This window comes from Panthera uncia (assembly GCF_023721935.1).
Source record: "Panthera uncia isolate 11264 chromosome D3 unlocalized genomic scaffold, Puncia_PCG_1.0 HiC_scaffold_8, whole genome shotgun sequence".
In the NCBI taxonomy this organism is placed as follows: Eukaryota; Metazoa; Chordata; class Mammalia; order Carnivora; family Felidae; genus Panthera; species Panthera uncia.
Window position 1 is genome coordinate 38,927,032 of NW_026057586.1, and position 15,984 is coordinate 38,943,015.

At 34.5% G+C, this 15,984-nt stretch overlaps 1 protein-coding gene across 3 annotated transcripts in view; it reads left to right on the forward strand.

Annotated features, from left to right (window-relative positions):
• Positions 1–15,984, forward strand: part of CCDC178 (coiled-coil domain containing 178) — a 436,068-nt gene that overhangs the window by 57,962 nt on the left and 362,122 nt on the right. For 2 of the 3 annotated variants that reach the window (XM_049620227.1, XM_049620228.1), the window contains exon 5: positions 13,089–13,111. The exons of the other annotated variant lie outside the window; for it this stretch is intronic. In XM_049620227.1, the coding sequence (XP_049476184.1) occupies positions 13,089–13,111 (23 nt within the window). The remainder of the gene's footprint in view (positions 1–13,088; positions 13,112–15,984) is intronic. 3 annotated transcript variants of the gene reach the window in all.

A 15,984-nucleotide genomic window follows, 5' to 3' on the forward strand; every position in this document is an offset into this window, starting at 1 on the left:
GGGGAAACAGATTCCGGAGGTAACGACTTCCCCCAAGATCACACAGTCAATGTCAGAGTTAGCATCCAGGCAGGTGTGTCTGAGATCTAAGAACATCCTATTCTCCCCCATACTGAAAGTATCCCTGAAAGTAGGTCAGCTATGAGGATCAAAAAAATATGAATGTTGAAATGCCTGCAATTCCAGTTAGAAAATTTTGCTGTGCTTATACCATTTCACATGTGTTTTCAAATTCTGAAAAATAATATTTAATCATCTGATCCTACTGACCAAATCTCTAATACTTTGAGTTCTCTTATTCTGTTAATTCTATTTCATTTGAAACTTAAGGACACTTCAAATCCTAAAGTATTCACTATTTGCCATTCTATCATTCCCGTTTTCCATTATTTACTTTCTTGACTAATGTATTCATCTCTTAAAACACTCACTAATTGGTATATCTGGTTCTTCACTTTTTTATCTTACCATCCTTCTAGTCTGACGGAACTCTGCAAGCCCTGATGAGTTCCCTCTCATGATCTGCCATCTCCATTCCTACACCCCAGGCTGCTGAATAGTGCCAGAAAACATTACACAGAAATCCCAATTTGAGATGTTACACATTCATGGTGTCTAACCTCAGTGGGGCCTTTAGCAGTGCTCTGAAATTATTCTGTTTGTTAACCAGAACTTTCTCTAGTATTCTCCAGTGGCTATTCCCGTCCTCTCTTTGGTTCAGGCCTCCAAATCCTCTAATTCACTACTCATTCATCTCTTACTTTACAAAGAAAATAGGAGGTATGACAATAGAAATGCTTCAAACTCTTGTTATCCCACTTACCATTCTTGAATTCCACAAATATTATTCCTTTTGTCCTTCCATGGGAAATCTCTTCCCTCCTCAGTAGCTACTCCCCTCATCTGCATTCCATCTTTTTCAAGGATCTTGTTCCATCAGGTGTTCACATCTCTCTTCCAAATTTACTTTTTTTCCCCCTAACTCACTCCTATCAATATTTAAAATATTGATGTTTCTCTTGTTTTCAAGAAAATATTTTTTATCCCATACACCTTTAAACATATCTTTTTCTCTTTCTTCATGTTTTACATAACTAACATCTGAAAAGGATTGCATAAATTAAACATTTGTTTCCTACAAATTACTCACTTATTCATTGGAATCTGGATTTGGTTTTTATTGTTTTCATGAAAATAACTTCAGAAAAGTAAACATTTTTTTTTCCATCTATTGGTATACACATACACACACATTCTCTCTCTGTCTCTGTCTCTCTCTCAAACTTTGTGGCTAGAACAAGCATTTATTTTGTTAACCGTTGAGCAATTTGTTCTGGGCTCAGCTGGACAATTTTGTTAGTTCTTGCCTGGGGCCAGTTATGTGGATGTAAACACCTGCTAACTCAACTGGAAATAGTGACTAAGATGGCCTCACACCCATGTCTGGGACAGTGTTCTAGGAGGACAGATCTCAGTGGGCAAAAGCTTAAACTATTTGCGTGTATTATGATTGTTCAAGTCCCACTGGCCAAAGCAAAGCACATAATCAATCCCTTTGTTAATGCAGTAGAATATTAGACAAGATGTGGATGACACGAGAAATGAATTTGTGGGGACAATTTATGTAGCAGTCAATCTGTTGGTTCATTGACATCATGGTCCACAACCCATCCAATTGGAGACTGTAATCACCAACCCCCCAAAAGTTTCATTCCATGATGGTATCATGCAGAGGTCCATGATTATATGTTCCACAACAGATATGATGTGGATGATGTTCTCTGGGTGCAGCTTCTTTTGGTCTAGAGATCTGTGAATTAAAATGATGTTAAATACTGCTCCTGCACACTTAGCAAACAGTGGTGAAGCAGGGACAAAATTGTCACAATGAACAGTGTTACTCAAAAGGAAAGAAATGAAAGACACATAACTTTCACTGATGCCTGTAATTCTGAAATTTATGAGGGCACATGGTGTTATGTCTGTCACTTCTGAGTCTAAACAATGCTGCCAAGACCCAGTTCTGCTTCCTGGGGATAGTTTCCTAATTTGTGGTTCTCTTTGTCTCTTTGCATTACTCTCTGAGCTCTTGGTTCTGAGAGATATTTAGAATTCCATAAGAAGTAGACCTGAGTAGTTACTCTGAAACTTTTTTCCTGTATTAGTTCAGGCTGCCATAAAAAATACCACAGGCTGGAAGAATTAAACAACAGAAGTTTATTTTCTCACAGCGCTGGAGGCTAGAAGTCCAAAATCAAGGTGTTGTCACAGTTGGTTTCTATTGAGGATTTCTTCCTGGCTTGTAAACAGCCTCCTTCACACTGTGTTCTTACATGGCCTTTCTTCTGTGCCCACATGTTGAGAGCTCTGGTAGGTTTTTTTTTTTTTTTTTTTTTTTTTTTTTTGTCTTCTAATAAGAATACTAGTTTTATTGGATTAGGACTCCATTCTATGACATCTTTTAACTTTAATTATCTCCTTAAAGGCCCTATCTTCAAATATAGTCACATTGGAGATTAGGGCTTCAACATATGAATTTTAGTAGAACACAGTTTTGTTCATAACACTGATATAAATCGGAAGTTTCTCTGCATTTTTAATCTTTTGTATTTTAGTCCAAAATGTTACAATTCCCATAAGAACTTTGGGGCTTCATAATTAATCTGATGGGGTTCAAACCTCATAACTCAAAAGCCATGGTCATATTTTTTGCTTTAGTATTATTTCCTTTCATTTAATTAATTTTTATGTCTTCTAAATAGTATTGTTTTATTAAACTTTATTTTAAAACAGTTTAAGACTTACAGAAAGATAGGGAAGATAATATAGAGATTTCATATATACTCTGGACCATGTTTTCCCTAGCCTAATATCTTACATTAGAATAGTACATTTATTATAATTAATGAATCAATATTGATACATTATTATTAACTAAAGCCCATACTTTGTTCCAGTTAAATTTTTTTTTTTATTTGAGACACAGTTCACGTACCGTAAAATTAACCATTTTAAAGTGAACAACTCAGTGGCATTTAATACATTCACAATGTTGTACAGTCACCACTTCTATCTAGTCCCAGAACATTTTCACCACCCCATTCACATCAAGGATTTAATATCTGTTCACCTCTACCCTGGTGTGGCAACCACAATTTCTATGGATTTACGTATTCTGAATTTTTTTTATATAAATTAAATCATGCAATATGATCTTTTTTCTCTGGCTCCTCTTACTTAGCATAACATTTTGAAGTTCATCCACATTGCACCATGTATCAGTACCTTATTACTTTTTATGGCTGAGCAATATTCCATTATATGTATATACCACTATGTTTAACTGTTCATCTGTTGGTGGGCCTTTGGATTGTTTCCACCTTTTGTCTATTGTAAATACCTTTTTTTCAGTTCTTTTGGTTCTTTTCAGTTCTTTTTTCAGTTCCACCTATGGGTGGAATTGCTTTATCAAATGGAATGGTAATTCTATGTTTAACTTATTGAGGAACTACCAAACCATTTTTCATAGCTCAACAATTTTGTTGTTGAGTTGTAAAATTTCTTTATATATTTGGATCCTGGACCCTAATCAAATATGTGATTTTCAAGCATTTCCCCCCATTATATAGGTTGTGTTTCACTTTCTTGATAATGTCCCTTGATGTACTAAAGTTTTTAATTTTGATAAATTTCAGTTTATCCTTTTGTCGTTTTTCTTTATGCTTTTACTGTCATATTTAAGAATTCATTGCAACATCCCAGGTCATGAAGATTTACCTCTTTGTTTTCTTGTATGAGTTTTATGGTTTTAGCACTTACATTTAAGCCTTTGATATATTTTGCACATAGGAGGCAGTATATTCTTGGGTGAAAGGTAAGAAAATGGAGGATTAAAATGGCTCCCCTCATCCTTTACACCCCCTTCCATTAACAGGCAATCCCTATTCTCCCAGCCTTTAAGCATAGACTGGATTTGGGATTTGGGTTGAACAACAGACGTGTCAGAAGAAATATCAGACAACTTCTAAGCAAAGTCTCTTGTCGAGAGGCCTTGAAGCCTCTGCTGTCACTCTCTTGCTCCCATAAGCTTCCCATGTAAATAGGCTTAATTAATATAGCCTCCTTGAGGATGAATGACCAAGTGGAGAGAGGCGCCCATTGTGCAGTCAGCAGAAACCACCAGACTTGTGAGTGAGGCTGTCTAGAACTACCTATCCTAGTCAAGCTGTCAGATGACTAATGAGTTTGTGCTCACATTGGTTGCCTTCAGACAAGACCAAGAACCCATCCTGCTACACCCAGTTTACATGGTGACTCATAATTATGAGCAAATAAAATGGGGATTGTTTTTAGCCACTAAGTTTAAGAGTGGTTTATTATGCAGGAATAATTGATACATTGTTGAATATAACATTGAAATTACACATATACATTTAGATCACAAATAAGTAACTAAATAAAATGGAAAACTCCACTCTGTATAGTGTTGGAAATGAAAGTTTTGTTCACCTTCATCTGTTGGAAAAATACTTTTCCTGTGTTGTTGGGGTGTTTTGTTTTGTTTTGCTAACTTGACCATCAACAGGCTTTCTTCCCACTTTGGTGGATACTTTAGCCAGTTTTTATGGCTCTCTCCGTGTTTACTTCCTCTGTCCATGTTGGAAATACTGGTGCTCCCGAACTATGTCCCCTTCTGACTCTATTCTCCTCGTGGGTGATCCCATTTGAATTGATATTATTTATACATTGTATTCTTAGATTAAATTGGGATTTCCAGCTCAAATTTTTCTTTTTTTTCTAGGTGCCCATTGAACACCTTTTTATATATGTCATTGGAGCCTCTCAAATTTGAAACATACAAAATTGAACTAGTCATTTCTTCTTTCTTCTGTGCTCCTAGGTTCAGTTAATGGCACCAGTTATTCACCCAGGACCATAAGTCAGGAGGTTGATTAATTATATTGACTACTCACCTTTCCTCACCCTTTATATACAGTCAGTGATTTGTTTTGATTCCACCTCTGGAATGTGTTTCAAATCCAAACAATTCTATCTATACTATAGTATCTTCATTCGGACCACTCTCATTTTTGCCTGGATACTAGAAGAGTCATTTCAGTCAATTAATAATGATTAATTCCTATTCCTAGGCATAACATCAAAGTCCCTTTATAAAATAATATTTACTCTTAAGCTTCATGTCCCTTCATATATTCTGTTCTAGCTTTGATGACCTCTAATCTCTGGGCCTTAACCTATGAAATTTCTGTTATCTCTGTTTTGCCCTCTTACTCCCACAAAACCATCTTTGCTCTCCACAGCTAAGGATAACTGTCTTCCCTTGAAATCTCATAAGACATTTTACTGCCCACTACTGTGACAATTAACACATTGTGTTTTAGTTGTTACTTTATGTTTGTCTCCTACAGAATTGTAAGATTTTGGAAGTTAGAGTCTATATGTAAGTCATCAGTCACAATAGTGCTACCATTACGTGGCACATTATAGGCATTAACTAAATGCCTTTTTTTGTTCAAATTTATTTATTTTATATAATTTTTTAATTTACATTGTAAGTTAACATATAGTGTAATAATTGGTTTTAGGAGTACAATTTAGTGATTTGTCACTAACATGCAACACCCAGTTTTCATTACAAGTGCCTTCCTTAATACCCATCACCCATTTAGCGTATCCCCTGCCTACCTCCCCTCCAGGGACCCTCAGTTTGTTCTCTATAGTTGACAGTCTATTATGGTTTGCCTCTCTCTTTTTTTCCCCCATCCCCTGTGTTTATCTATTTTGTTTCTTAAATTCCACATAGGAGTGAAATCATGTGGTATTTATTTTTCTCTGACTTATTTTGCATAGCATAATACACTCTAGCTCCATCAATGTCATAGCAAATGGCAAAATTTCATTATTTTTGATGGCTGAGTGATATTCCATTGTATCTATATACCACAACTTCTTTATCCATTCATCATCAGTTGATGGACATTTGGGCTCTTTGCATAATTTGGCTATTGTTGATAAGTAAATCAGGGTGCATGTGCCTCTTTAAATCAGTATGTTAGTATCCTTTGGGAAATCCTGGTAGTGGAATTGCTGGGTTGTGGGGTAGTTCTATTCTTAACTTTTGAGGAATCTCCAAACTGTTTTCCAAAGTCAGTGCACAAAGTTTCATTCCCATCAACAGTAAGAGGGTTCCCCTTTCTCCACATCCTAACGCTTGTTATTCCCATGTTGTTACTTTCAGCCATTCGGATAGGTGTGAGGTGGTATCTCATCATGGTTTTGATTTGTTTTTCCCTGCTGATGAGTAATGCTGAGCATCTTTTCATGTGTCTGTTAGCCATCTCGATGTCTTCTTTGGAGAAATCTCTTCTCATGTCTTCTGCCCATTTCTTAACTGGATTATGTTTTTTTGGGTGTTGAGTTTGATAAGTTCATTATAGGTTTTGGACACTAACCTTTTATCACGTTTGCACATTCTCCCATTCCGTAGGTTGCCTTTTAGTTTTGTTGATTGTTTCCTTCTCTGTGCAAAAGCTTTTTATCTTTTTTTAAAAAAAAATTTTTTTTAACGTGTATTTATTTTTGAGACAGAGAGAGACAGAGCATGAACGGGGGAGGGTCAGAGAGAGAGGGAGACACAGAATCTGAAACAGGCTCCAGGCTCTGAGCAGTCAGCACAGAGCCCGACGCAGGGCTCGAACTCACATACCGTGAGATCGTGACCTGAGCCGAAGTCGGACACTTAACTGACTGAGCCACCCAGGCGCCCCAAAAGCTTTTTATCTTAATGAAGTCCCAGTTGTTAATTTTTGCTTTTGTTTCTCTTGCGTCCAAAGATATGTCCAATAAGAAGTTGCTATGGTTGAAGTCAAAGAGGTTGCTACCTGCGTTCTTCTCTAGGATTTTGATGGTTTCCTGTCTCACATTTGGTCTTCTATCCACTTTGAATTTATTTTTGTATATGCTGTAAGAAAATGGTCCAGCCTCATTCTCCTGCATGTTGCTATCCAGTTTTCTCAACACCATTTGTTGAAGAGACTGTCTTTTTTCCATTGGATACTCTTTCCTGCTTTGTTGAAAATTAGTTGACCCACAGTTGTGGAACCATTTCTGGGTTTTCTATTCTGTTTCATTGTTCTATGTGTCTGTTTTTGTCCTAGTACCATACTATCTTGATGACTACAGCTTTGTAGTATACCTTGAAGTCAGGGATTGTGATGCCTCCAGCTTTATTTTCTACAAGATTGCTTTGGCTGTTCAGGTCTTTTCTGGTTCCATACAAATTTTAGGACTGCATTTCTAGCTGTGTGAAAATGCTGATGGTATTTTGATAGGGATGGCATTAAATGTGTAGATTACTTTGGGCAGTATAGACATTTTAATGATATTTGTTCTTTTAATCCATGAGCGTGAAATGTTTTTCCATTTCTTTGAGTACTCTTCAATTTCTTTCATCAGTGTTCTATACTTTTCAGAGTACAGATCTTTTACCTCTTGGTTGGATTTATTCTTATGTGTCTTTTGGTTTTTGTTGCAACTGTAAATAGGATTGATTCCTTGATTTCTTTTTCTGCTGCTGCGCTATCGGTGTATAAACCTGGCACAGATTTCTGTATATTGAATTTGTATCCAGTGACTTTGCTGAATTTATGTGTCAGTTCTTTAAATAAATACGCTTTAATTAATGGGCTCAGGAATAATTTTTAAAATTATTTCAAATTTTGCATGAAGCTGCTTTTTAAAATATGGGGAGGATGTACTTGTTCTTTTAAAAAAAAACTTTGAATTTGGCATATTGTTTGATAAACATTGCCTATGTTTTCAAGCAGATTTGGACCTTTGTGTACGTTGACTATAGGAAACTCCAAATTGATTGCAGATTCAATGGTATGAGTATTCGTTCCAAATGAAAGTTGTTCACAGTTGTGGGAGATAGTATTCAGTATTAGTATTTCACATCTACAAATATTTTATAATAAAAAGGAGATTCCCACCATAAAGTTATTTTTTTATTAATTTTTAGAATGGAAAATAGAAGTGTATATGAATACCTTGTCTTAAAAAGTAAATAGCATTTAAATGTGACAATTAATTTATATATTTAAAATATATAAATTTAATTTATATTTAATTTAAATATATAAATTATAATTTATATTTAGATATATTTATATTTAATATAATTAATATAATTTAATATATATTATATATAAGTATATAATATATATAAATATAAATATATATATAATTTATATAATATCAAATATATAAATATAATTTAAATATATAAAACATTTGGGAATACTTTTTAATAGAAATATGAAGCTAAATAACCAGGTCATTTAGAATGTTACACGTATCAAGCAGAAGTTTGTGAGCAATGTAGTTTAGAGCTAAAGGCAAATAAAGTTTTTGATTTCCCCGTAATGTGTTAATTTTTAAAAGTGTGTCCAATGTGATATTTTTAGTACCCTCCCACTTTTGTTTCTCTTGCTTTTTGAAAGACAAAGAAATAAAAAAATGTACGGAATTTTGTGGTTAGTTGGGTAAAATTGGTTAACTGTGAATTATAATCAGTGTTTCTAAGTATCTAAAACATTTATGGCAGTAAGTGAAGTTCTAAGCTTAATTTTAACGGAATTTTATTAAAAATAATTTAGCAATTTCAAGCAGTTTCTAAAGCTTTTATAAATATTTCAGATAAGTAATTATGAATATAAAACTCCAAAGTTTTCTGTGGTATTGTAGGCCTTCCCTTTGTTAACCATTGTTATCAATGTTATTTGAATACTAGGTATGTCAAGTTTTGCCTTCTCATATCGGATCAAAGACTGATTAAAATAGTTTTTCTTTATTGCTTCATCATTTAACATCTACAAAAATGTTGCTATGGTAAGGTTTTGATAGATGATCCTAAAATGTTTATACCAAATTGAACTCTATTTTGAAAAATGTAGGTAACCTATCTTTATCATTATAAAATACATCATGTTCTGTTGTGCTACAAAAGGGATTAAACCGATAGTATTAAGCATTGCATACTTGTCGAGGAATTTAACATTTTTGGGCAATTATGTCACAATTATTAAAGAGCCTCTTAACCAATTTCTTTCTGACTTTCTTGTGATACTTCAAATGGTTTCTCAGGACTATTATATAAATCAGCCTGTTGGTAGGTTTCTGCAGTATGCAGGACTGTGAGTTACCAGTTAAACTGAGGGATAATTATTTTCCTAATTATTGATTAGTTTAAGGTCTAATAATACACTCATTGAATGCTCATTCTCTTCTCTGTACATTTATCATTTGCCATTGTCTTTTGGGTTTATTTGGATTTTCTTATTGACCTGTAGGAACAAGTTGCTGTCTTTAATTTGTTATATATGTTTTAAACTTACTCTCTCAGTTTGACCTGTCTTTTTACTTTATGATATCTTTTAGTTAAAATAAGTTTTTAATTTTAATACACTTACATCTTTCATTTTCCCTTTAAGTGCTTTGCATATTGTTTAAGAACTCTCTCCATAGTGCAGTCATGAAAATTTTTCTTTTATTTCTTCTAAAATTTTAAAATGTTTTTTTGCTTGAGATTTAATTATTAAACAACATGAAATTGTGTTTTTGTGTGTGTGCAGATACAAAGAATGGAATAGGTAGTTATTTTCATTCGTAAAAATAGAGAAAATTATTTTTCTCAACATCAGTTTTTTGCAAAATCCAGTCATTTCTTAGAAATCAGTTATATTCTATCTATCATATCAAGTGTTCATATATGATTATATCTATTTCTGACTCCCATCATTCCACTGGTTAATTTTCTCTATTATAGTACCTCATTTTACTAAATATGCTTCATAATATGGTTTTTTAAAGTGTATTTATTTATTTTGAGAGAGAGAAAGAGAGTGCATGAGTGTGTAGGAAGAGATAGAGAGAGAGGGAGAGAGAGAATCCCAAGCAGATGGGACTCCATCTCACCAATTGTGAGATCATGACCTGAGCCGAAATCAAGAGTGGGACACTAAACCTACTGAGCCATCTAGACATCCCCATAATATATTAAAAAAAAATTTTAACGTTTATTTATTATTGAGAGACAGTGAGACACAGAGCATGAGTAGGGGAGGGGCCGAGAGATGGAGGCAGAATCTGAAGCAGGCTCCAGGCTCTGAGCCATCAGCGCAGAGCCGGATGTAGGGCTCGAACTCACAAACCGCGAGATCATGACCTGAGCCGAAGTCGGCCGCTCAACCGACTGAGCCACCCAGGCGCCTGCCCCTCCATAATATGTTTTAATATTTGGTATGGTAGTTCCCTCTTTTTTCCTTTCTTATACTTCTTTGGCTGTTCTTAGTACATATAGATTTTAGAATAAGCTTGTCATATTACATGCTAAACCCATTGGGATTTCAAACAACTGCATTCATCAGTTTTTTTTTATTATGTAGATGAATTTAGTCTCTTCAGAAGTTTTTTTAGATTCCATTAAATCTATTATACTGTTAGCACAAGAAAATTTCAGCAGTTTAGCAAATACTGAAACTAATTTAGAGGAGAGGATTAAGTAGGAGATAATGAGGAAGGTGGGCAAATTGATGAAAACCTGATGTTAAATTATTAGTTCTTTGACATATTAATATACATATAGTATTCATTTAACATATATCTGTGTGTATATAATTATATGTACATGTACATAGATATGGCTAAATATATATAGATCATTTAGTACACATAAATAGAACATCCTAAGCTTTCTGCCCATTTGTATTTAATTTTCTGTTAATTGCTGTTCATATAGTTTTCCCAGTTTTTTTTGTTTGTTATTTTTTACATATGTGCAGAAGTATTGATAAATATCTATTTTCTTTTATGTTAGTTACAATTTTTTTCTGCTTGTAGTATTTTTAACTTATTTGCAGTACTCTTTCATAGAGAAATTTATATGTAAAACCAATCCATTATCTGACAAATTTTGTATTGTTTAACAAAATTTGCCTCATATAAAGATTATTAAAATGTTTTATTATTTCAGTTAACCTTATTTTTTTTACATTTGGCTTCTTCAGATCTGAAGTTTATTACCTTATGGTATAGCATGAGACACATACTTTTTTCTCTTCCAAATAATTTTTAAATTATCCTAATATCATTTATTGACTTGTTCATCTCCCTTGATTTGAAATGTAAATTTTATAAAAAACTAAATTCTCATGTATATAGGTAATGAAATGATTACTTATTTTAGTCTTTTTCATATTTGGATAACAACATTCTTTTTCTTAAAAAAGTTTTTTTTGATGTTTATTTATTTTTGAGAGAGAGACAGGCATAAGCAGGGGAGGGGCAGAAACAGAGGGAGATACAGAATCTGAAGCAGGTTTCAGGCTCTGAACTGTCAGCACAGAGCCCAACATGGGGCTCAAACTCACAAACCATGAGATTATGACCTGAAGTCAGATGCTCAACCAACTGAGCCACCCAGGCACCCCTTGGATAGCAACATTCCTATACTAGATTTCATCTTTCTATTTTTTTTTAATATTGTGGAGAAATATACATATGCCTTGAATTTATTATTGTATTCCCTTTTGTTCATCCCAGTGTTTCTGTTATGTCTTAAGTAAATTTTCTTATTTGTTATGCTCTAATATTTCCTTAATTATTTGTATAGTCTTTTTTGTTCTTCTGTATTTATAAATAATAGACCAGACTGATTACTTGTTGTGAGCATACATTTTTTGCTGGTTTTTTTTTGTTGTTTTTGCTGCTATTGCTGTTATTTGTTTGCTTTTTAGCAGCTGTCAAAGTCTGCTTACATCAAAGGCTTTTATCCAGTATATACAAAATTATACTGGAGCTCCTTATAAATGGGAAGTAATATGTTTAGGCAAGAAAGTTGAGGGACTCTTTTTTTTGTTTACTTAAATAAGCATGCGTTTGAATTTGTTTCAGCACTTTAGAGTATTTTCACTCATTGATGAATCAGCCTTTGTTTTTCCTTACCCATCTGTTTGTTTCTATGTGAGATTCTGCTAGTTATGTGGGCTCTGTTTTGTTTCTCCCTAGAACCACAACTTCCATTCTTAGACAGCCTCTCCATCTCAGGCAGGTCTTGTGTGGCTAGAGAGTTCTTCTCATGTCAGTGACTAGAAGGAATCTTTTCAGCCATGTATAGTGGGTTCTTAGAACGAAAAGCAATAAGACTAGTCTGCTTCACCATAGGCTGGCCTTCAGTTGTTTCCTTTGATTATCACCTGCTTCTCACATGCTTCTTCTCACATGCTGGGAATTTTTCATGAGCTCCACAGAGAAGCCTTTCACCTCCCTGAAATGGTCTTCATTTTCCTCTTCTGAGTTATATTTTTCTTTGCTCTGTTTTCACTAGCAGTCCCTTCTGATTTCTTTCTATTTCTGGGAATTATTCTGAAGTATATGTTCCAGTGCTTTTATTGGCAAACATATATATTTTTCTCCAGAAATATTGTACAACATGGGAATTGAAGAGAAGTAATCATGTATGCCCAACCTAACATCTGGAATTAGAGATTATCTAAGAAACCCATAAAATTATGACTATGTATTCTCTTGTGTTTTTGGTAATTTGTGTTACAGCCCAAGATATTCTTAGAATATATCTGTAGAGCATGACTCCTAGCCTGGAGTTTATAGTCTAAAAGAGGGACACTATAGAAAATGAGATATTTGTGAACTTACCTATAGTTAATGTGTTTTCTACTCTTTGGTAATATATTACAACTCAATGGGTATAATGCACTTCTCATTATGCAAAGTCTTCTGGGAGTAAGTGGCATTGAACTGGCCTTTGATGAAGGAGTAAGATTTAGAAGATGAAAGGTAAGAATAATTAGGTGGCAGTAATAATGAAAGGACTACGTAGTGGATGTAGAATACCTGGTTTAGAAATAACAGAGTATCGTTTGACCTCATATGATGGGACATGTGAAGTGGAGCACTTATAGTTTTATCTGTGAGTTCAAGTATAAGTTTACTGTTATTTTTTGAAATATGTAAAATTTGATTTTTATTGAGATCTTTTATTTTGACAGTTTGAAACTTCTCTTGAAGAATGGTAAGCTCCGTTCATTTTAAATTGTTTTTATGTTTAAATTTTAATGATTAATATGCTGCAGATGAGTTTTACTTCAAAAGAAACAGGAAGTTAAAAGCCGAGTTTTTTGTATTTGATATTACAATGTATTTTTGAAAACATAAGAATTTGGATGTCACTGCACATGACCTCCGGGGCTCTGTCCCACCACAAAGAAATGCTGGTAAAAATTGGTCAGAATCGACTTTCGTAGAAATCTGAATTTAGTCAAAAACAACAGCCAGGAGAAGAGTTAATGAAGAGTCTGTTGCATTGCATTAAGAGAGCACTGGGGCACTTTAAATTGCCCACTTGCCATTCTAGTCCCCAGGTCAGTAGTGGCCATGAAGAGAGCAGCCTGTACTTGTGGTGTAGATTGCAAGTGTCAGAGCAAACAATATGGACCTTATTCTCAAAGAATTGTGTTTCAGCGTTTTGACCTGTCTGATGGCTCCTTGAAGAACCAGCACAAAGACTTGTCTTTGTTTTGCCTGACTTGGAGCAATCACTCAGCTGGAACCGCTTACAGGCAGTCTTTACTGGAAGCATTTAAAGGCATATACTCACAACCACTGTCTGAGGCTGTGAATAACAGTGGGAACACTGCCTGGGAAAGAAGAGGTCAGCAAAAGAGATAGATGGGGGAAATAGGGTTCTTCAAAGCTGTCATATATACTGGAGCATGCAGAAGTGCATGCATATGACCATTGCCAGACATATGTTCAGGGAAGATCCAAGAAGACCCTGACCATTTATCTCTGGCTGACCTTTAAGATCTGTGCAGGCGATAACTGAAGGTAGAGAGTTGTAAACAGCCTGGATGAGCATTGAAGGAATACATAGATTCAGTCTGCTAAGATTGGGAGAGTATTTTTTTTCTTTTTCTTTTTACTTTCTTTTTTCCTTTTTTCTTTTTCTTTTTTCATCTTCTTTTTCTTTCCTTTCTTTTTTTTTTTTTTTTGACTCACGATATTGAAGATAATTTGTATGGAACATAAGTTTACCAGTAAGCTAATGAAACATCTAGTTCAGTGGCCACACATGACAAAGAATACAGATATTACAAAATGTTTTTCGAAGAACTACTACTAACCAAAGAAAGAACAACAACCCACATCAAATAGCAACAACAAACTCAACAGAGGGAAGGTTATCTTATTTACATTTCAAATCAAACTATTTAAAATGCCCAGTTTCCTACAAAAATTATGAAGCAGGCAAAGCAAAAAAAAAAAAAAAGAAAAAAAGAAAAGAAAAGAAAGTTTGTGCAATTAACAAGGGGGGAAAAAGAAGTTTTAAAAAATGGCCCCGAGAAAGCTTAAACATTGGACTTATTGGACAATAGCTAAATGAACTATCTTAAATATTCTGAAACAGATAAAGGAAACTATGAACAAAGAATTAAAACCAGGAGACTAATGTCTCAACAAATTAAGATTATCAATGAAGAAATAGAAATTATAAAAAAGAACCGAGTAGATATTGTGGAGCTGAAAAGTACAATAACTGAAATGAAAAATTAATTAGAGCTGTTCATCAACATCAAGATTTGAGCAGTCAGAGGAAAGAATCAGTGAACTTGAAAATAGATCCATTGAAATTATTCAGGCTGAGAAGCAGAAAGACGAAAGAATGAAGTAAAATGAACAGAGCCTAACTGATGTGAGGGACACTACCACAGATACAAATATACGCATAATGAGAGTACAAGAGTAACAGGGAAGAGAAAAAGGGGGAGAAAGAATATTTGAAGAATTTTGGCTAAAAATCCCCAAATTAAGAAAAACATGAATGTATACTTTTACTAAATTTAGCAGACTCTAAGCAGGATAAACTCAGAGATCCACACATTACAATCAAATCATTGGAAGCCTGGGACAAAGAGTATCTTGATAATAGCATGAGAGAAGTGACTCATCATGAGTAAGAGATCCTTAATAAAAATAACAGTCAGTTTTTCATCAGAAATTATGGAGGCCAGAGCATGATACATTTATTTATTTATTTCATTTATTTATTTTTTAATGTTTGTATATTTTTGAGACAGAATGCAAGTGGGGGAGGGGCAGAGAGAGAGAGGGAGACACAGAATCCGAAACAGGCTCCAGGCTCCGAGCTGTCAGCACAGAGCCTGATGCGGGGCTCGAACCCACCAACCGTGAGATCATGACCTGAGCCGAAGTCGGACGCTTAACCGACTGAGCCACCCAGGCGCCCCAAGAGCATGATACATTTAAAGTGATGGAAGAAAAAATAAAACTGCCAAACAAGAATTATGAATCTTGCAAAAGTGTCCTTCAAAAATAAAGGAGAAAGTAAGATATTTCCAAATAAACAAAAATTTGAGGGACTCCATCTCTAGCAGAACTTTCTATTAGAAATACTAAAGGTAGTCTTTTACGCAGGAATCAAAGGACACTAGACAGTAACTTGAAGCCATATGAAGAAGTAAAGAACAGTGAGGTAGCTACAAAGATAGATATAAAAGTCAACATGAAGCCATTTTTATTTTGCATGTCTTTCATTTTCCTATATAATTTTTAAGATAAATGGATAAAATTATAAATCTATATTAATAGGCACATAGGGGAATGTGGGTGGCTCATTCAGTTGAGCATCGGACTCTTGATCTCAGCTCAGGTCATGATTCCAGGGTCTTGGGATCATGTCCTGCATTAAACTCCACACTGAGTATGGAGCCTGCTTAAGATTCTCTCTCTCTTTCCCTCTGTCCCTCTCTCCTGCTCCCAATCTCTTTCAAATTAAAGTGTTTGTTTGTGTGTGTGTGTGTGTGTGTGTGTGTGTGTGTGTGTGTGTGTACGGGCACACCATGTATAACTGTGTAATTTGTAAAA